General features: G+C 49.3%; 1 protein-coding gene across 3 annotated transcripts in view; it reads right to left on the bottom strand.

Moving 5' to 3' along the window:
• Positions 1-23,164, bottom strand: part of TTLL11 (tubulin tyrosine ligase like 11) — a 225,520-nt gene that overhangs the window by 131,067 nt on the left and 71,289 nt on the right. For all 3 annotated transcript variants that reach the window (XM_032306850.1, XM_032306851.1, XM_032306852.1), the window contains one exon: positions 2,234-2,809. In XM_032306850.1, the coding sequence (XP_032162741.1) occupies positions 2,234-2,809 (576 nt within the window). The remainder of the gene's footprint in view (positions 1-2,233; positions 2,810-23,164) is intronic.

Genomic DNA, 23,164 nt, shown 5'->3' with positions numbered 1-23,164 from the left:
GATGGAGGGCGAGAAGCAGCCCAAACAAATCGTGTGTTTTGGTGTCGGCATAAAAACAGGTGCAAACGAAACAGGACCCAGCAACCCACCTCAACATGCGGTGGAAAAGAATGTTGAGAAAGACTGTTTACTTCATAGCAGCATTTGTATAAAGCTGCAACCCAAGCAAAACAAAGCAATATACTGTTAGGGAAACATTCGTGCATACGAAAGGTATTTTTTAAGGCAGGGCGATGATAAACATAAAATTCCAGACACTGTGACCCTGGGGGCAGCAGTGGGTAGGGAAATGGGCTGGGGACAAGCCCAGTAGCTGGTGCACAGTCTTGGGTCGGGAGGTGGCGCTTGGGATGCCCATTTTGCTGTTCTGCTCCAAAGCTTACGGACAGGTTCTGTGTGTTCTTTTTATATATTCACCTGCCACAGAGTAATTTTAGAGATGAGTCAGGGAGGGTCCCAGAGGTCCTCCTTCTTCCCATCAGCTCTGATTATCTGGTGGCAGGGACCCGGCTGTCTACAGAGTGTCTGGACTCTAGCCTCACCCTGCTTCATGGCTGCTCTCACTCCCCCTTCCCTTCCGGCCACGCTCTGGCTTGGGCCACCACACTGTGGCCCCGGCCCCATCGCTCCCTCCAAGACCATCCTCGCCAGTCACGAAGCACAGTGGGCAATTTCAGTTCTGGTTTCGTGTGACAGCCCAGTGGCATTCGCCACTGGTGATCCCTGCCTGCTCTTTCTGCAAGCTCGTCTTCCTTGGCGCTCGGCGTGCTTCCTCTGCTGATATCCCTTCGACATCTCAAGCCCCTTCTTGTTGGCCTCTGGTGCAGGCCCCTCCCCCAGGCCCCACCAGCTATCTCTTGCCTAAACAGCTGTGCCCTCAGGAGTCTTCTGAGGCCCCGTCTCTTCTGCAGCCTCACATGGCTTTGGTCATTGTGTGAACGCTGATGAGTTCCCAGCCCAGCCCTGTCTCTCTCACTCCTGAACTCCAGGTCCAAATGTCCAACTGTCCACTCAAACTCTCCAACTGAATGTCACATGGGCTCGTAAAGGGCATGTTCAAGTCCATGACCTTCCTGACCTTCCCCACACAAGCCTTTCCTGTGGCTTCTGTTCATCCATCCAAATGCCTAAGCCACCTGTGAGTCCGTCTTGGTTCTCCCCTGTCCCTCACTGCCACGGCCTCATGACTCTCTCCAGCCCCATCAGTCACCAGCCCAGCCCTTCCACCTGCTACATGGCTCTCAGATCTACTCTCTCCACCAGCACCAAGACCTTCCCAGTCCAAGTGAACACAAGCTCTTGCTTACAGGAGAGCAATCGGTTCCCTAGCCACCTCCCTGCTCCCAGTGCCCAATCCACTCCCGACCCTGCAGCTGGTTTGTTATTTGCAATGTGCAGATCTAAGCCCACCATTCACCTGTCTACATCCCATGGGGCCCCCACCGCCCTCAGCCTTCCATAACTCGGCCACAACCTACAGCTCCCACCTCCTCTTCCCTCATCACCCTCCAAGCTCTGTCTCAAGCCCCACCCTCCAACCACACCGAACCTCTTTCAATTCTTCAAATTGCATGACTCCCCCATCCCCCTAGGGCTGCGAACATGCCCCCTCAGAACACTGTCTCCCCAGCCCTATCCAGGATCTCTGACTTCATCTAACTGCCACTCCTTCTGCAGAGGCTTCCCAGCCCAGCCAGAAAATGCCAGAGGGTCCCACAACGTCACAGTGATCAGTCCATTTCTTCCTCTACTCTAGCACTTGTGACATATTCATACGAGGCACTTTTAAAGGATTTGTCTCCCATATTAGTCAACTCCCTGCCTTGGCCGGGGGAGCCATGACTGACCATCTCCGCAGCACCTGGGACAAGACCTGGCCCCCTACGAAGGTACAAAACGCTGGAAGGAAGGATGAATAAATAAATGGCAAGCACCGTGCTTATGTTATTTCATTTAATTCTTACAAGAATCCTCTCAGGGAGGTACTCTTTGTCTCATTTTACAGGTGAGCAAAGGGAAGTAACTTGCCTCAAATCACACGACTGGCAAATAAAAAGCTGGACCCAGGTTTAACAACAGAGGCCACACCGCAATTCCCCCCTCCCACACCCCCCCACCCCCTGGACCCCCCTCTGGCCACCCCGCCCCCACCCCGCATCCCACAGGAAGCCAGGGGGCCCTCCACAGGTCCCGTGAAGTTTGGGGAACTCAGGCTGGGACTGGCAACGGTTACCTGGAAGCACGTGGGCCCCGGCCTCCCCGCGGGGATGTCCGACTGGTAGAAAACTTTGAGCTCTGGAGTCAGGGCAATGACAGTCTTAATCACCAGGGAGATGATGTCAGACCAGACCTTCTTGATGTCAACACCTTTGGAAGACAGCCTACAGAGAATGCTAGAGAAAGTCCTCTTGCTGCCCGTGCTCGTGCTGTCCGAATGGACGAAGTTGCCACTGTGGATGTTCAGGGAGTAGTTGGTCAGGTGCATGAAGGTGTGGTGCAGGTTTTTGGGGCTGGGCTCCTGGTATGGCTCGGTACAAAATCTAGAGAGTCCGTCTTTGGCTATGTAAATCTCCAGGGGGTCTAAGGACTTGAGTAAGACATACAGACGGATGTCAAACTTGAGCTTGTCGATCAGAAGAGGTTTGCAGATGTACTCCTGGACCACCGCCGGCCGGCTCTGTAGGGTCCCTGCCAGGCGGATGTCACTGGGGTCTTTAATGAGGTAGATGCCATCGCCCTGACAGCCACTGTCAGGTTTCACGATGAACGTGGGCTTCCAGGAGGGGTCGCCATCTTTCACCATTCGAACCTGGTGGGGGAAAAAAGCACAGTTGGCATTACATTCTTTTCCTCTCCAGGCCCCCAAGACAGAGCAGGACCTCAGCCAATGTTTGGGGAAGGAGTGATAAAGTGAGCCCCATCCGTGGGAGTCTTCACGAAGCACCGGGGCGGGGGGCGGATAACAATGGGGCTAGGTATCGAGATCTGTACCTAAGATCTGTCCTCAGTCTTGTCCTCTAGGAAGGGGACCGGGAGTGCTGTAGGTCTGCAGTCACAGGACCTAGGTCCAAATTCCAGGTCTTTGTCAGTTGTGAGGTCTAATACCGGGCAAGCCATTTAACTAACGATGACGTGTTAATGGTGAGGAGGAGGAGGGGCGGAAGGAGAAGGAAAATGGCCTAGCACCATTTTTAAAAAAAGATTTTATTTATTTATAAAGAGAGCATGATCGGAGCGGGGAGCAAGGCAGGGGGAGAGGGAGAAGCTGATTCCCCACGGAGCAGGGTGCCCGACGCGGGGCTCGAACCCAGCATCCTGAGATCATGACCTGAGCCGAAGTCAGATGTTTAACCGACTGAGCCACCCAGGCGCCCGGCCTTGCACCACGTAGGAGTGCCTGCGAAGCGCCAGGGACTCTATGAGGCACTGGACAGCAGTCACCTACTCTGACCCTCACACAGAATATGATTCTCTTCTCACGGCACAGGGAGCAGAGAGGGCAAAGCCGATGTTCGGAATGTGGGCACCAATCCCACTGCCCCAGGGCTCCACCCTGGCCCAGCTCTTGCCGCGTGACCTTGGGCAAGTTACTTAAGTTCCTGGTGACTTCCTCACCTACAGAACGGCAGTAAGATCGTTCTGAGCAGTAAGATTGTCAGTAAGATTCATGTGAGGATGAAATGAGATAAGGAATGCAAAGGTCCAAGCACTCAGAACCGGAGCCGGGAAAGGCAGCAGGAAGCCCAGCTCTTCCTGCTTCTTAAGGAAGAAGTAACTTGTCTGCTAAATGAGAGGCGGAACAGGGATTAGAATCTCCATCAGGGACTCTAAAGTGTCTGCACCTTCCTCTCTCCTACTGGGTTTCTGTTTCCTCCTCTTAAAATTGGGCATCTAGGAGCTCCTGGGTGGCTCAGTTCATTAAGGGTCTGCCTTCAGCTCAGGTCATGATCCTGGGGTCCTGGGATCGAGCCCTGCCCCAGGCTGCGTGCTCAGCGGGGAGTTTGCCTCTCCCTCTCCCTTGGCTCATACTCACTCTAACTCTCAAATAAATAAATAAATAAATCTTTTTTAAAAAAGGAAAATAAAAATAAAAATGGGGCCCAAAAACCTACCCTTATGGGGTCACAGTAAAGAGGAGAGAAACTAAAATGTGCAAAGGGCCGAGCATAAGAGCAAATGCGGAGCTAGCTCAGGGAAACGTTCGTGTTACCGCGTGGATCTCCTATTTGGTTCCTCTAGCAGACCCCGCCCATCCTCCTTGGGTCCTTTGAGATGGTTCTGAAGCTAGTACTGCATCCGGACTATCGTACCATCGACGGTCTTCCCTGCTCCAGGTCAGCGGCACACGCACAGAATTATCCGGGGCACTCGACCCGTCCAGTCAGTCTGGATCCGCAGGTCTGCATAATTCACGCGCACCCAGTTTCCCCTGGACACTCTCAGGTCCGCCCTGCAGCCATGGAGAATGCACAGAGTTGGACATGGAGGGGGCGGGGGAGCTGGAGGAAGCTGGAGGCGGATGGGAAAGAGTGCAACTCATGGTGTGCAGGAGCTCCCGTTCTGGGCTCTTCTGGGCTCTGTAACTCCGAGCCATACCTGGGGCCTGAGGAGGGGGCATCCCCCCCCCCCCCCCACTGGACTCACCCCGGCCCTCCACCTTTGCTGCGGGCGCTCAGCCCAGGACAGCTGCACTCTGGGTTTTACTTATCTCTCTGGCCAGCCTATATTTCTAAGTGAAGCTTTTGCCAATTCCTTGGGCACTATCGGTTACTCCGGGCTTGTAAAAGATCTTTAACAATGGAGAAACACTTAAAACCTTAATAATGGTCCACATCAATTGTTTCCCCTTGTCAGCAGGATTCGGGAATGGAAGTTCACAAGAGATCAATGCAAGCCTCCCAGGGCCTTCCACGGAGCCCTTCTTGTAACTACGACCTTGACGTGTATGTAGTTATTTAATATGCATCCAAAGCATTCCTATATTTGGCCCTTCACAGTAAATACAAGCATGTGGGAGGAATGGCAGTTATGGATCAAAAAGTGAAAAATGTCAAGTTTGCACTGATGGATAATTTTTCCCTCTGGAAAGCTTTTACTATGCTCAAGACACTAACAGTTCAATATATTATGAGGAGCAATATTTTCTCCTTTGAATTCAGTGTATATGCCTTAAATAAATTAAACTACATGGTCAATAGTCTCTGTCATTCATTGCATTACCGAATATTTCTTCTGTTCTTTGCCAGGGTAGGACCATACAAATCATGATTATTAATACTAACAGAATCATTGAAATTTTAGAACCAGGAGGATCCTTAGAGATCAGTGCCACCCAGTCCTCCCATAATTCAAACTGGGAAGCTGAGGCTCTGAAAGGGGGCATGACTTGCCCTGGGTCCCCTCACTGGCTGGCGGAATGGTTCGTAGGAGAACTAAAGTCGTCTGACCTTACTACAGGTTCTCTACACCCACTTACCTCTCCTAAGTTAAAGGTAAATGCCTCTTTTTCCTGAATATTAGGGAATTATTAAAATATTAGAATAATAGGGAAGATTCTCTCCCTATGGCAGAGAGTGTTGGGTGTCTGATCTCTGGTGGCACACTGAGGAGTCTGGACCCTGAGCATGGCCTTCTCAGAGCTACAACCACAGATGCTGAGTTTGCTAGGGCCTCTCCCATTCCAGAAGCTTCTGCCCAGGTTCCTGGCTTATTATAATATAGGTACAATCTATGAGGAAGCCTCAGAGCTCTGAGTTCCCACAGCCACCAGATCCTTCAGTGGCTTCTATTTTTATAAGGGAAAGAGATTTTTCCAGAATTCATATTCACCTCTCCTCTGAGGTTTTACCCCAGAGTGACCCTTTCCTTCCCAGTTATTAAAGTTAAGAACAAATGCACTAGTTCTTGGCAAGAACACATGGACTAGAATAAAAATATAGTCTCTCTAACTAGGCCCCAGCCCCAGAAATTCTGATTTAATAGATCTAGGAGGAGACCTGGGCATGTGTACTTTGGAAAGAGCATGAGGGATGATTCTGATGTTCACTCTGCTTGAGAACCACTGAACTAATGTGAATTGAATAAAAATGCAATCGGGGACCAACATATCGAATGAAGTTTTATGCACTGGTGTCAGACCGAATGGGAGAAAGACCTGCATGTACGCTACAGCTGCTGGTATCTCCAGTTTTACCCAACGCTGCTGTTGGACGTGAAATCCATTATCTTGTAACTAGGCACGGATGGCTCAAAGAGATGCAAAGAGGATATGGTGGCCTGGTTGCTTGGCAGGCATCGGGCCTATTGAAAAATGTGTCTTTTACTGCCCCCTAGTGGATATTGAAGAAATGTGACTGGAAAAGACCCCTCATTCAAAATTCCAACCCTTAGCAGTAACCTGCTCTACCAAGGTGGTCTTAAAGAAGCACTGCTACAAAGAGCTCTCTCCGTAGACTGTTAAGGTAAAGTAAGGTCATAGTTCAGATGAACTCATCTCTACAAGGCCAGGGTTGGCCAAGGTCACATTCAGCGTTCATGCTCTCTGTTCTTGAAATATATTTCAAGTGTTCTCCCTACTACACAGATGGGACTATCTGCTAAAATTCTCTCTTAGTATGTATAAAACTTCTAAAATTATGGGCAGCATGAATATGAAATCCTGTAAATATATACCACAAAAACATCTGTGGCTTTTCTATTCTTCACTGTGCTTTTTTGTATTTTCCCAATTTCCCATTACGGCAAAAAAAAAAAAAAAAAAAAAAAATGAGTAGCAAGGGTCGGCAGCAAGTGTCTCTAAATGTATATAAGGAATACTTCTTGGTGAGTGGATACGTGTTTGTCCACGTTCGTAGCAGCAGGACTCACAATAGCCAAAATGTGGGAGAAGTCTGAGTGTCCATCAACAGATGAGTGGTAAAAAAAAAAATGTGCTATCCACATACAACAGAAGACTATTCTGCCATATAAAGGAAGGGAGTTCTGACACCTGCCACAGTGGGTGAACCTGGAGGACATTATGCTAAGCGAAATAAGCTGTCACACAAAAGGACAAATGCTGAACAGTCGCACTTACATGAAGTACCCAGAGAAGTCAGAATTCTCAGAGACCGAAAGCAGAGCAGTTACGAGAGACTTAGGAGAGGGAGAAACAGAGTGCTGGCGTGTGAGAGGCACAGAGTGTCAGTCCGGGGAGATAGAAAAAGTTCTGGAGACGGTTGTTGGTGACGGTGGCACAGGAGAGTAAATGCGTTGGAGGCCACTCAACTGTCCACTTAAAAATGGTGTCGATGGCGAGTTTTACCTTGTGCGGATTTTACCACAATTTAAAAAAATTTTTTAAAATGTTTAGTAGAATAAAGAAACTAAATAGTTATTGATGAGTTGGAAAGAAAGGTGGCTCAGTGGGTTGAGCCGCTGCCTTCGGCTCAGGTCATGATCTCAGGGTCCTGGGATCGAGTCCCGCATCGGGCTCCTGCTCGGCAGGCAGCCTGCTTCTCTCTCTCTCTCTCTCTCTCTCTCTCTGCCTGCCTCTCTGCCTACTTGTAATCTCTCTCTGTCAAATAAATAAATAAATAAATAATCTTTAAAAAAAAAAAACAAAAAACAATAGAAAATGTGGATTCTAGCCCCAGTTTAGTTGGGTAATTTCCGACAGTGTGACCTTGAGTAAGTCACCTAAGCTCTCCTGGGCTTTGTTGTATTCAACTATAAAATAAAGAGGGCACACTAAGGTCCCTGGCTTCTGCCGACTCCCAGGGTCTGAACAATGATTTATCTTGACATCACCACAGTTGAAGGCTGTGTTACAAACACGCAAGTGACATTAATCAGCGGAGAGCTCCCGCCACCGTGATGAGAGCCTCGGGAGGGTCTACAAGAGTGGGAGATCTGGACTGGAGATTTATGATGCACTTGAGGAAGTTGGCTGGGCGTCTGGGCGACCTAAAATATTTTGAAAGAGAAATTCAGCAATGGGAATCCTAAGCCACAAACCAAGATTAGCCATTAGGGGCAGCTAAGAGGACAGCTTCTGAGGAAATATGGTGTGTGCAATCCCAGGGAGGTCAAAGGCAGTTTAGAGCACTCCTCTGTCACTCAGGTAGATTTGCATCCAACCTCAGCAACCGAGAGACCCTCGGTGTTGAAGGCAGGGGTAAAACGAAGCCTCTGGAAGACGAGCCCATGTCACAAAGCACATGCGTGCAGGGTCCGGCTCCTTCCAGCTTCGGTGGGCCGAGCCTTGCTCCCAGGGCAAATCCCTATGGCCGGCATTCCAGGTGATCTCTGAGTCAGCTGAGGAGGGAGCAGCTCGCAGTTAGGGCACCGAGGGCCAGACCAAAAGCTGCAGAGTGGGAGGCAGACAGGTGCTGCCAAGAGGAAGAACCGGGCAGGTTCTGCTGCAGCGGGGTTTATAAAAGTAGGAGAAATCGCGCTCTGTCGGCGCAAGTACAAACGGTTCCAGTGGCTGGAGAACAGCGAGCAGTGAAGTGGGGGGTGCACTGGAAATCTCACCAGTGAGATCTGCCGGGGGCCAGCTAACAACAAGCTTCACACACAGCCCCTGGGCACTCATAAGTGTATCATCTCATTTAATCCTCCACAACCCTATTTTACAGCTAAGGAAATGGGGGCCCAGAGATGTTAATTAACTTGCCAATTGTCACACAGCCACTAGGATGAGGATTTAAGCACAAACCGTCAGATTCCAGAGCCCCTGTCTGTAGTGAATGAGGGGACGGAAGAAGACTGTGGCTGGGTATGAGGTGGGGCCTGACAGGGAAGGGCCCTGAATATCATTCTAGGGAGTCTGGACCATGTCCTAAAGTGGCAGGGCTTTAGAAGGAACAACTTAATTAGAAATATCCCTCTGGCTGCCGCACAGAAAATGGCCTGGAGGGGCAGAGGCTGGGGGCAGAGAGAAAGAGCCTGAACTGAGGCTGGGGGCGGGGGGGGGGGTGGGGAGGGGAGGCCGGCTGGAGAATATTTTGGAGGTAAAATCAATGGAGCTGAATGATGAGGTGAGGGAGAGAGAGAGAGATCTCAGGGAGGACAGGGGGCAACAGAGGGAGGGCGCGGGCCAGAGGGCACACAACTGGAGAGGTTCTGCGGCCACTGGAAACTGCAGCCGGAGCTCCAGAGAGACATCTGAGGCCATTAGGCCCCAGCACAATGGCAGTGGCCTCCACGATGGGTCTGGTTCCGCAGGGACAGTAGTGGCCGCCTGGGGAACGAGAGGCTGGAGGAGCAGAGGAGGTCACGAAATGCCTTCTATTTGTACACGGTCTGCAGGCAGCTGGTCGATTTTCAAATCGGTGATGCCAGGCCACCATACCAGGCCACCGTACAGCTCGCACTCATGGGGAGGATGGTTTGGAAGAAAAGAGACCAGACCCAGGAAGATTCAGGGCTGTAAAGTCTTGAAGGCCTGGGCTGGACTGGGGCAGTAAGGCAGAGGTGGGCTCGGGGGCACCCAGGGACTGGAGGCAGGTGAAGGAGAGAGGGGGCTGCAGCAGGGAGGGGCACCGCTTACAGACGGGGGGGGCCGGAAGGGGCACAGGGTGGGGCGGGAGGGGGAGATGGGGAGCTCAGCCCACTGACTGACTTTCCCCGAGCCATGAAGCCAACATAAAACTCCCTCGCATCCTTCCACAAGCCGCTTCCCACTCATCGGAACCGGACTGCCGTGTCCAGTCTTTCATACCAAGGGCTCATTCTGACCCTCGCAGTCCCTTTTGAAGTGTTAGCAAAAGTAGAGACTGCTGTCTGGCAGAGGTGAGACTCAAGGCTCTGATTTTAAACTCAGACGTGGAATATCTTGAACTGGAGGACGGGGATCCGAACCAGCTTCTCCGGCGGGTGGTTAGTGGGAGGACGACGGGTTCCACGGCAGGAGCAGCATCCGCCCCTGCCTGGGCACACGTCTCACCACTCCCTCGCTTTTGAAGAGTTCCAGTGACGGAAACTTGAGTGGCAAATTAAAAAAGCAAATACAAAAACCTCCGTTCCTTTTATGACGGATGGGTATCCTGGGTTTATCTGAACAGTTTAGAAGAAATACCACGAGTCAGTCCCCAGGTGTGGTAGCCGGCCTCGCATGCACAAGTCCTGGGCATGGCTTCCAAGGCCCTCCTTCTTCGGCAGGCTAGCCCTCGCCTGCCACAGACTCAGGGCCTCCCCCTGCCTCCCCTCTGTCCCGCTTTCTCACCCCTACACCTTGACAACGCTTCCCACCCTCTCCACCCAGCCCTGCCCCCTCTTTGCTGGCAGAGCTCCTATTCCGCCTCCAAGGCCCCACTCGGTGTGCTCTGAGAATCACCTCTGAGAATCCTTCCCTGGCTTACAACCCTCCAGGCCGAAAGGCCACTCTGGTCCTCTGTGCTCCCAGGGCTGTGGCCGCTCACCTTTCCACAGCACACCTCCATCACATTATAATGGCTCACGCGTCCTTAACTTGATAGCGATCTTGCATTATAGGAACATACTTAGGTACTGTGCATTATGAAAGCTAAGAACATGGACATGACAGCCAACCACCTGCAGGGCTACGAAGCCCAGCACCACTGCCCCTGAGTAGCTAGGTAGCCCTCCACAGTTTTCATACCTCTGTGTCTCAGTTTGCTTACCTGAGAAATGGGAGCAATAGTAGTGCCTCTGCCGTAGGGCTGTTGTGAGGACTGCATCAGGTAAAGAATGTAAAGGGCTTGAGCAAACATACGGGGCTATTATTATTTATTTTTCTGTCTCTCCCACTCAAGGACGTGTTTGTTGAGGCTAAAGACCACGCCTTACTTTAGTCGCTATTCCCTGTTATGTAGCGGGGTGGATGCCTGCTAAATATTTTACAAAATTACCATTAAGAAGCTTGATTACTACAGCCTTTATAAACGGCGGGAACATTACTTAACAGATACGTAGCTGAGAGACTGCCAGATAAGGCGACTTCTCCTGTAGAAACAAAATTATTTTAGCAAGTAAGTTTCCTCTAAACGACCACTGGTGAAACACGCATTCTGTGCTATGACCGTTGTGGTCCTCGTCTACTGAAGCCTCACAACAATCCTGCGGGGAAATAGAGACTCCGAGAGGTGGAGTCCCAGGCCAAAGTCACACCGCAGAGTAGCAGTAAAGTGACTGGAAACCAAGCTGGTCAGATTCAGAAAGCCTGTGAACTTTCCATGACAACTGCCTTCTTTGGGAAAACTCAAAGCAGTAAACATGTGGGGCCTGTTGTTTAACAGGCAAAGTAAGGAGGGAGACAGACATAGGAAGACAAAGTTATAGCCACGCAGGGCAGGACTCATCTTGCTCTGGCTGGGGCTAGCCGGTGTGAGAAGAGGGATTCCACACAGCCACAGAGCCTGGCTGGGCCCAGGAAGGAGTTCATTCTCTCTCTCTCTCTCTCTCTCTCTCACACACACACACACACACACACACACACACTGGAGTCTTGCTCAAGGCCATACAACTAGTGACCCGAAACACAACTCCGATTTCTAACCCAAAGTTCTTCTCACTATAATTGATTCAGTCATCTGAAGCGGTCTTTCAGAAAGAACCTGGAAATAAGTTCTCTCTCCTCGTTCTGAATAATAACATTCGTTTGGTCTTAGAATACGTTTGGATGCTTTTCAGAGTGATCGCCGTGTTCAGTCTCCAAGCCTCCATTCTAGGGAGACAGAGGAAGGGGAGCCCGGAGAGAACGGAGCCTGCAGCCGCCCCTGGGAAGGCGACCCCGGAGCAGCACCCCAGGCCCAAGCTGCCTCGTGTGTTGAAGACGCTCTCAGCGAGACGCCACGGGGACACAGCACCACAGCCTCCAGGCAGCTGGCGCGACGATCACGAAGACAGAGGGGAGCCTCTCCACGGAAGTCACCCTGGTCCAGCCTGTTGTCAATGTGATTTCATGGGTCCCACTCTCAGTGAGCAGCAACTTCATGTGGGCCATAATCAATCCATCATTAGTGAGCAATCAAAAAGCCCCTCTAGAACACACCTGGGACTATAAAACCTGCTTAACAGGAAGGAACCAGTCATGTGGCGACACTGTCCATTTTCCTCCGGGGCCTCCCCGCCACGCCGGGAGACAGGACACGAGGACAGCCGGCCCACCAGCCAGGCCCCCATCTCTCCCGGGGTTCCCTACCAGGCTCTGACCAGGCTTGCCGGGCCTGCGTACAGGAGGGCCCCCGGCGGCAGCTCCCCTTGACCCCGCCACCGGGTGCGCGTATTCGAGAGTCTATGGGGAGCCGCAGAGCAGAGGGCGTGGGCTTTGGAGCTGGACAGACCTGGGTTCAAATCTCAACTTGGCCTCTCCTAAGCTGAGCCGTGGCCCAGTGACTCAGCCCGTGTGTCTTCAGTATGCCCACCTAGAAGACAGGAAAGACAGCGCCGAGTTCCTGTCGCTGCCGTGAGGATTCAACACGCTCTTGCATTTCTATTTAACGCAGGACTGTTTTTTTTAATAGTACTACTTCTGGTTTCATTTTACTTTATTATTATTCTGCCCTGGTCTCCTGATCATCCTCCAGATTCCACACGGCGGCTCCTCCCTGACCTACTTGGCTGGAATCTAACGCCGACTCCGCCATCCTACAGCAAGCTCAGTCCCCAGGGACTGGCCTGTCTCCTGACCCGCAGCTGTTCCCTGCTCCCCTCCCCCAGCAGCCTCCCATTCACCCCAGCAGAGTCCAGCCCACAGCCTCAGGTCATTCCCTGGCCCCATAGGCCCCACTCTCCTACCTCCCTTGCCCACAGGCTCCTCCTGAGACCCCAGAAGGCATGTAGCTGATCCCACCTGGAATACAACAACACCTGATACCTGAGAAAGTGCTCTTTCCAGCTAAACTCGTTTTTCAGGACTGAGAGGTTTCTGCTAATGAACAGGCTAAAGAATCTTCTGTTCACCTCCAAATGTCTTTGACCACATTTTAATCAATAGCACTTCTGATTACCAGCCCTAGCTTTTCCTTCTTCCCAACACCATGGTCCTGATATCGCTTGCATTCTTACCATACGGTACCCCTTGACCTTAAAACAACATTCTCGGTGTCATATTTTGCCACATTCAAACCATGCCCCTCTGGCGGTAACAGCACCCGCATCAGCAATGCGGATCAGCACCAGGCACTGGGCTATGCATGTTATATGCAACCATGAGATGTAACCCTATGGGATGAGTAAGAACATTTCCAGTGTTATACTTTGTAACCAGAGCTTTTCCCCACAGTCTCAGTCCTACAAAAAAGGGGGTGAGTTAACTTAATGCCAAGTCCTTGAAGGCCGGGAAAACAGCTCCCCGCCCTCCTCTGTCCCCCACGTAGCATGGAACCTTCAGGGAGTGGGATTCAGCAAACGCTAGTTGGAACCCACCCTGGCCCGTCTTCCTTTGTTCGATGTCCAGGATGACAAGGAGCATGACTTCCGATGTGAATCCTGGGTGACTTCAAGCACTCCCAGGACTTCAGTGACCGTACCCTGAATGTAGCTGGCTCCCCACTCTCTTATCTCCAGCACACACCTCTCTCTTGAGCTCTAGACCCATATAATGAGACATCTCCACTGGCATCAAAAATTCAGCTGGGCCAAGGGGCACCTGGGTGGCTCAGTGGGTTAAGCCTCTGCCTTCAGCTCAGGTCATGATCTCAGGGTCCTGGAATCAAGCCCCGCATTGGGCTCTCGGCTCGGCAGGGAGCCTGCTTCCTCCTCTCTCTCTGCCTGCCTCTCTGTCTACTTGTGATCTCTCTCTCTCAAATAAATAAATTAAATTAAAATGGCCAAAACTAAATCCATTGTCTCTTTCCTCCAATCTATTGCTCCTGTGTTCCCCGTATCAGTGAACAGTGCCCTCATCCACCCATGTCCCTGAGCCAGAAGTCTGGGAGTCACCCTGGCGTGCACCTTCTTGCGCATGACCCGCCCTATCAGGTCACCAAATTCTGACCTTCCTACCTCCTAACACATCTGACTGTCCTCTGCTGCTCTCGGCGCTCCTCACCTCTATGGCTGTGAAGGCTTCCTCGGCAATAGTTTTGGGCAAAACACCTAAATTCTCTGCCTCAGTTGTTTCATGGATGTAATGAAATAATGTATCTATAATAACAATCCCTCGCAAGGGATGTCTTGAGGACTGAACAAGTTAATATACGTGAAGCTCTTTTAAAAAGTAGTGCTGGCGGGGCGCCTGGGTGGCTCGGTGGGTTAAGCTGCTGCCTTCGGCTCAGGTCATGATCTCAGGGTCCTGGGATCGAGCCCCGCCTCCGGCTCTCTGCTCAGCAGGGAGCCTGCTTCCTCCTCTCTCTCTGCCTGCCTCTCTGCCTGCTTGTCATCTCTCTCTGTCAAATAAATAAAATCTTTAAAAAAAAAAAAAAAGTAGTGCTGGCAAGGAAACAGTTAACAGGACTAAGAGGGAACCTGCGGAACAGGAGAACATACCTACAAATGACATTACAGATAAAGGGCTAGTATCCAAGATCTATAAAGAACTTATCAAACTCAACACCCAAAGAACAAATAATCCAGCCAAGAAATGGGTAGAGGACATGTTTAGACGCTTTTCCAACGAAGACCTCCAGATGGCCAACAGACACATGAGAAAATGCTCCACTTCGCCTCAAGGAAATACAAATCAAAACCACAATGAGACATCTCACACCGGTCAGAATGGCTAAAATGAACAAGTCAGGAAACAAAAAATATTGGTGAGGATGTGGAGAAAGGGGAACGCTCCAACACTGTTGGTGGGAATGCAAGCTGGTGCAGCCACCCTGGAAAATGGTAGAGAGGTTCTTCAGAAGTTAAAAATAAAGCTACCACATGGCCCAGCAATTGCACTACTAGGTGTTTGCCCCAAAGATACAGATGCACCGATCCCAAGGGGCAACTGCTCCCCAGTGTTCATAGCACCAATGTCCACAACAGTCAAACCATGGAAAGAGCTGAGATGTCCATCAACAGATAAATGGATAAAGATGTGGCATACACACACACACACACAATGGACAACTACACAGTCATCAGAAAGGATGAACTCTTACCATTTATATCAACGTGGATGGACCTGGAGGGTAATATGGTTTCACTTATAGGGGAAAGAAGGGAAAACTGAATGGGAAGTCATCGGAGAGGGAGACAAATCATGAGAGTCTCTATCATAGGAAACAAACTGAGGGTTGCTGGAGGGGAGGTGGGTGCGGGGATGGGGTGATTGGGTGATGGGCATTAAAGGACACACGATGTGATGAGCACTGGGTGTTACGTGCTAATGATGAATCACTGACGTCTACATCTAAAACAAAGGATGTACTACATGTTGGCTAATCAAATTTAACTTTTTTTAAAAAGAAAGAATAAATTAAAAAATAAATTTTAGGGGCGCCTGAGTGGCTCAGTGGGTTAAAGCCTCTGCCTTCAGCTCAGGTCATGATCTCAGGGTCCTGGGATTGAGCCCCACATTGGGCACTCTGCTCAGCAGGGAGCCTGCTTCCTCCTCTCTCTCTGCTTGCCTCTCTGCCTACCTGTGATCTCTGTCTGTCAAATAAATAAATAAAATCTTTTAAAAAATAAATAAATAAATTTTAAAAGAATGATGCTGGGCATGTACTAAGTGCTAGATAAATGTTCACTATTATTATTTTGGGGGCAGAGTTTCAGTTTACTGGCTATCACCTCTTAGTCAAATATATATTCTATATTTCTATGGTTTTTTTTTTCAGTGAGATGTAATTGACATATAACATTCTATTAGTTCCAGATGTACATAACGATTCAATATACGTATATATGACAAAGTGATCGCCACAGTAGTTCTGGTTAACATCCATCACCGCACATAGTTACACAATTTTTAAGATAAATGAGTTGAGATGAAGACTTTTAAGATTTACTCTCTTAGCAACTTTTAAATATACAATACAGTATTATTAACTACAGCAATCACACTATACATTACATCCCTGTGACTTATTTATTTTATAACTGGAAGTCTGTACCTTTTGACCCACCCCCCTTTGCCAATTTTGCCTAAAATGTTTTTTTTTTTTGCTTTGTTCTTTAATATGTTTTGTGTATGTGTGTAATGTCATTTTTAATAACATTACAAATAAGGGATCTGAGATCCAGAGAAGTCACAGATGACATGACTGCGAATCACAGTTAGGACGAGGTGGGTCAAATGTCAGGAGGGCAGGAATAGGAGAGTGGGGATGAGGTAGGGAAGCCTGAGATGACCCTGGGGACCAGGGCCATGAACCTGGACACTTGCTGCCCTGAGTACCAATCGCATGGCCCGATGCTGGGTCTGCCTGGCTCAAGGTCACTGGGCAGGCAGGACCGCAGCGCAGTGTTTGGGCTCCTGGGTGAGAGCTCTGATCACTACCGGAACAGCAATGGATCTAAACCGACCAACCAAGAAGCCAATCCCCTCTGAGAGCCTGGCCTGGCAGCCAAGTGCCCTTCTGGGAACTCGTCAGATCATTTACACCAGGAGAGTGAGAACAGGATCTCCTGCAAGCCTCCGGATTTCAACTGCTGGTTTAAATTTCGAGGAGCATGAAGGTGTTGACATGTAGGAATTACTTTTACGTGCCTTTGATCACCGTGAAGCTCTGTGGTGTTCCAAATGAGTGTGCTGGTTGGAAGCCAAGCTGGGCTGAGTCTACAAGGGAACTCCTACCGTGCCACTGAAGGCCAGCTTTATAAGCCACTTCTCCTTGAATAAACACTATCTGTTTCTCCCCCACCTCCCTTTAGTTCAATGGTAGCAAGTGGCCACTGGACAAGACCTTTGCCTACTCTCAAAGGCTTCACAGGCACTGTCGGCCCAGCATCCCCTTCCTGACCTCCGTGGTCAGGTATAAGGAAACTTCCCTGCTTCTTTAATAAATCAGAGAGGGGTACCGGAGGCCACACTCTGTGTGGGAACAGGTTCCCCTGACTGCCCCCCACCAATCCACCTGCCCTTTGGGGATATCTCTCTAGTCACTGTCTCCATCACAGTGGACTTAGGACAGGAGGGGAGTTGATCCTTGTTAATGCCCTGAACCAGGCCTGGGCTCCAACTCTGTCCTTACTTGCCCACAGCCGAGAAGGGACCAAGCTCTAAAGATCGTTATTAATGACTCAAGGAGAGCAGAAGGGAAATAAACACAGGGAGGAGCATGCAACGAGCCGTAATTCTGTTTACGGAATTGTTGATTCTCATCTCAGTGCCACGCAGCTCTGCAGTGTGTCCTCGTTTGGCGGAAGGCAGCACTCCCCGATACCTGGGGACACACCTACGTTCCCTGGAGGCTCAGCGAAGAAATCCCCTAACACTGACACTGGGAAGTTCACCCTTTCTAGGGAAGACCTCACCTATGACCTGTAAAGACAGGCTGGTGATGCGACAACGACAACAGGACAGCATTCAGGATATCAGGACAGAATCCCATAAATTGAGAGGCCACAGAGAGAGATGTACAAGACATAGTAGGGCACTCATTAACATCACAGCCTCAGTATCTTCATCCACAAAATGGGGATTATAACAAATCTCTCTGGTCCAGCATTTTCCACACTTGCATGACCACAGAACACTTTATAAATGTACTATACTTGGAGAACACCAGCAGGAGCTCACATATATTCAGATTAATAAGGTGGGCTGATTATAATTTCAATATAGAAGACAGTGCTATGGCTATCTTTGTCCATGGGGACACTAGTCAATATACATTTTAACATTAAACATACAACAGTTCATCTGAGAGACAGGTTACTATTTTGTCTTTCCCTTGAATTCTAATAGGCACGATCTCCTCATTGGTGTTTTGTCCATACAACTTTTCAGGTATCACCGGGTTATCTACCAAAGGGTAGAGTCCAAGAGAAGCAGAGATAAATCTCGGTGCATTTACTCTGATAAATCATATTATTCTGAGCTGTAAGGCCTTCCCAAATATCTGGAAGTTTCTTCAAACGTGTCACACTGGGGTAACAGAAAGAGCAAGAGGAAGACATAACCATGCACCGAGTACCGCGGTGCTGGGCGCTTTGGAACGCTCTTATTTAACACTCTATGGAGTGCTCATCTGCCAGCAGTTTTACGGAGGGTGTAACAGAGCTCAGAGCAGGAAGCAAAGAATAACGCAAGGCCACACATGCAGCCGTGGACAGAGTCAGTGCAAGCATGGCTGGTTCCAGAGCCCAGCCTCTTTCGTCTACACTGCTTTGGAAAAGGAAGTAGGGGTATTTCACATCAGCCTTGTGTCCAGTACCTGTGTAGTAACGGCCTTCCAGCTACACTGAAAGCTTCATAAGGACAAGAACTCCGGCTTTTTCATCAACCAATCTCAATGTCAAGTACAATGTCAAAGCCAGCAGCTGAGAAAGCTCAGGACACAGGGATACGACTCGGAGATTCCCAAGATGCCTGCTGTCTTTGCGTCTACAGGGAACATACATGTTCCGTGGGACCCACAGTGCCAAACCGTACCCAGTGGGGAATGGGAAAGAGAAGAGGAGATCCCGTAGAAAGGTCTCAACCCAGGAATAATTTAGAAATTTACAACAGTCTTCGGCGGCATGAACTGCCTCAGAAAATATTAAATTGTTCATTTCTGAAAATGATCAAGTGCAGGCTGGAGGCTGGGCACCTGTCCGGGTGTGGAGGGGATTCATCCAGAAGAGAGTGGCCGGGATGTTCTCTCGGGTCGTTCCAGCCTTCGGTACTTCTTTAGCTCTAAGCCTAATTAGTATCTCTGACGAACAGCGTGACATGGCCAAGTCTGCTTCCTCTCTGGGCCTCAGTTTCCTCATCTGTACAGTGGAGGTCTTTGTCTGCTTCAGGCTCCCAGGGATCTTTCCATACGTTCTTTGGAGAACAAGGGTCATGACAAGACTGCCTGCAGGATGGCACTGTGCTGTGACAGGTCACAGCCCTCCTACCCAGCGTGGACACCCTCCCTGCGTGCAAGCTCGGGCCACCCTAGGCAGTGACCTGAGGCTGCTTCCCCACCCGGGCAGAGAGACAGGCTCATCCTCATTCCGAAAGTAAAATGGGAGTCCGGGAAACTTATAATGTTAGACATTAATTCTGAAAAGTGTTAAAAATTAAACACCTCCAAGCCATATAACAGCATTTGTGTTTCTTAAGGAAGAGAGATGGAACTGCTCTGTCCCACAGAGAAGGATCAGCGGTTCTTGAGGGGCTGGCACTGCCACCTAGGGAGGGTTTTGGAAATTTCACTAGGGAGTGTTTTTGCTTGTCTTGGTGAACAGAGAGCATTGCCGGCACTCCGTGGCCAGGGGCCTGAGTGGCAGACCCCACGGCTGGGGGGTGGGGGGAGGGTGAGCCTCCCACACTCTGACTCATGAAGTCAGAGACTTGCCTGTAGAGGACAGGAAGCGAGCCTAGAACCCAACTCTGTGTCACCAACAAACAAAAAGAATTGTCTACGTGATTTAAGTCTCACAGTTTTCCAGGAATGCAGGAATTGTGTAAATAGAGGGAAAACTATGCTTTGCCCTTTCTTTCCCTGGAATTTTATCAAGAGTGGTTCAATAGCTCAGAAACGTCACCTTACTGATAGCATTGCAGCTTGTGTTATCTATGTATCTATCAAGAGACAGAGACGCCATAATGTTTCATCAAATTGTCTTACTTATATCCAAAACTGCTTCTCAGAGGGAGGTGCAAACATTTCATCACTTTATTATGTCTTCCAGAGTAATGGTGCTAAAGCATTCACTTAGTGAGCTGTTTACATTTCCCCTTATTTTCTCTTTTAGAGAACACTTCCAGTGTTACTCTGTTTTTAAACTATGTGTGTAGGTGGATCATGTTTCATTCCGGGATAGTAAAGTTAATACCACAAAATACTTTTTACAAAAGGGGAAGGCACTGGAATGATACCTGGTGGCAAGGAGCACACTTCACACCCACCAAAAGAAACTAGGGATTCTTGGAGAGTTGACTGATTCCAAGTCTAGGTCAGGGAACAGATAAGAAAAGCCTGGAACATCTTGTTGTGGCAAAAGTAAGAGAGCGCTCACAGAAGAACAGGAAGTGCTACAAGGACACAGGACTCCACTGGCCACATCTTGGATTATTGGAGCGTGACAGTAAAGGGTTATAACCCACTGGATAAAATAAGAATCCACGAGTGCACACTAACATACATGCATACCTCCCCAGATACACACACGGGAAGACAACGTTCTTCCTTGCAGTAGAAACTCAATGAATGAATGTAGAAGGAACGATGGGGTTAGCTAATCACCATGTGGTAACCACCACAATAATAACTGATTCAGGCAAGGATTACTAATAGAGGTTCAAATGAGAGGGTGAAAATCAGAGGAGTAACGGGATATTATACCATCTTGAAGTTTCTTCCCACAAGGTACTTATTAATTCGGAAAGGAAAAATAGTAATTTTTCAGTGGAAATCTGGCAGACACCACTTAACCCAATGATTAAAGTGAACATGACCAGTAAGAAGACACGTTGACATCACATGCCTCTGGATGATAGCCCTGAGAAAGACACGACCCTGCTTCTGGGCTGTTCCTGCCAGAAATGCCGATCCTGAAGTGAATAATGCAGAAACCCCAGGCAAACCCAAATTGAGGGGCAGTCTGCTAACAACTAGCCTGTACTCATCAAAAATGCCAAAGTCATGAAACACAAAGAAAGACTAGGACATTCTCCCCGATTACCGGAGGCTTCGGAGACAAAACCGGATCTGGTTCTTTCACTATACAGTACGGGGATAGCTGTCGAAATCCGGATCCATTCTGAATATGATTAGATTAGACAAGAGTATGGGATCGATGTTAATTTCATGCTTTTGTGGTGATGAAGGACAATGTTTTATTCAGGAAACACACATGGACGTGTTTCCGGGTCAAGGGGCATCACGTAGGCAACTTGCTCTCAAAAAGGGGAGAGGGAGGGAGACAGGGAGAAAACGAATGTGGTGAAATGTTAACATTTGGGGTTATCTGAGTGAAGGGTGTGTAGAAATTCTTTCATTATCCTTACAATTTTTCAGTAAGCCTGAAATTACGTCAAAATGAAAAGGGGGCCATCAGGTCCAAGAAGGACAGAGAAGCACTATTACTAGATCTGCCCTAGCCAAACAGATCCTTTTATCCTGGTCTTCTAACTCTTTCGGAAACATGTGGGGTGAGTTTCAGAAGGAGGTGGAAGAGGGGGTGTGTGCTTGAGGGGCAGGAAAGGACGCGAGAATGAGTTCATTAACAAGCTAGAGGACCCGATCACTGCGTCCCGCTCGCCCCGAAATCTCTCCTCCGCCTTGTTTCCCTGAAAGAGCTCCTGCAAAAGGCAATGACACAGAAAAGAAGCCGAACGAGAAACAGTTCCAGGGATCGCTCCGTTTCTTTGGAGACGAGGAGAGGAGGCACAGGCAAAGCAATTTTCATAATTTCCTTTTGAAACAGGCACCGAAGTCAAGATTGGGGCCCCTATTGTCTGGGAGAAAATGAGACATGTCCTCAAGTGACCAAGGCGACATCACTAAGAACTTTTGCCGAATGAAATGAAAGGACAAAAATTGAAGGGTGAACAATGACCTTTTACTCGCTTTGGGAAGCAAGGCTTTCTTGACCTTTAAAATAGTCTCCCAGAAAAATGTTTACCTCTTTCACTTTTTCTTTTTAAAAGCTTTGCCGTTAGAGGGGGAAGCACATCCAGGCAGCGGCTCGCTAATGATCATCTTCATCTCACAACTCCACATAATAAATCAGTGCCGCAAAGGAGCAAGATTCTAACAGCTGTGATTTAAAACATTAAACGTATTTGGGGCCAAATGGAAGTTTAGAAAATTAGACAAAAGGGCTTCTACTCTTGCAAAGTATTAATGCAGAGGGCTGTCTCTGAGAGGAAAAAATATCTAAGGGGGGAAAAAAAGTCAAGCCAAACTGGGATTCTCTTCAAAGTCTTCACTTTTTTCCTCTCCTAAATGATCTCTCACCAAAGAGTGAGGTGATTAGTCTCGAGATTAGGTTTTTATGAAAAATTAAAATAAGCCTACCTTCACATTTCTAATATGCCAACAACACCCAGAACACTCTAAGCAATCTTAGCACTGGCTTAAATTTCCATCGAAGACTGCGAAACTGCTCTCAATATTCACGCGTTTCACACAAATGCCTGAGAGTCCCCTTTGTGCTGGATGGTGGGGGATGGAGACGCCTCTGAGCAGGGTCTGGCGCCCCAGGGTCCCCCGTGCAGCAGAGACAACGGACAACTAAATGTCCGCTCGCTGAGGGACACAGTGTGATTCCCGTCGCAGCCCCGTGGTGCTGTGGGTGAGGAAATTGAAGCTCAGAGTGATGAAACCATTTCCCCAAGGTACGTACTTAGAAAGTAATTTTTTAAAAAGGATTTTAACCTTTGGGGTCCAAAGGTTAAACCCCAAACGCTTGTCTCACTACCTTTCAACCAGGAACATTTGTGCTTTGGGGTCCTATCATTGAAGGAAAGTATGGGCTTCGGGCCCAGAGGAGCTGCCCATGGGTCTGGGTGCAGGGGAGTGGGAGGTGGAGTGGGAGAGCCGGGGGTCGGGAAAGGTCTTAGGTTCGGTGACATCAACTCTGATGCAGGGAAACCTTAGAAGAGTTTGTCAAGTGAGCAAGCGCAGGAAGAGAACCCCCAGCAAAAGAAATAGTCAGGAGAGGGGAGAAGGTGCTCAGATGTGAATCTTTCTGAATGGGCTTTAGACAGACCCAACAGGAAGGATGTCTTGGCTCTGCCAATATTGGCTAGTCTCAGCCAACCGATCACCCCGCACGACTACTCTGGAAGGAATGTGCAGACATGGCTTCAGTCACCCTCCGGGGGTGGGGGGTGGGCAGCGGTGAGGGGACTGCCCTATGATGGCCTTCGATATCCACACTTCGCCAAGCCCGGGCTGCCCTGACCAGGCATTAGCAAGAAGAAGATTGATGACACGAGGCCCTTTGTGCTCCAGCTGAAAGCTTAGAGCAGAAATCTGTGCAGAACTTTCTTTAACTCTAGCGGGGAGTTTTATGGACACCCAGCAAAGCCAAATTCACAGAATCGCAAAAGACTAGTGGACGAAGGGTCCTCGGTGATGCTATCTAATCTTCTCTATTGGTAGAGGATGCGCTGAAGCCTCGGGAGAGGGGAGGGATGACTTGG

Source organism: Mustela erminea, chromosome 12, assembly GCF_009829155.1.
Source record: "Mustela erminea isolate mMusErm1 chromosome 12, mMusErm1.Pri, whole genome shotgun sequence".
Lineage (NCBI taxonomy): Eukaryota > Metazoa > Chordata > Mammalia > Carnivora > Mustelidae > Mustela > Mustela erminea.
The sequence above is the reverse complement of the archived record's forward strand: the minus strand, read 5'-3'. Positions and strand labels throughout refer to the sequence as shown.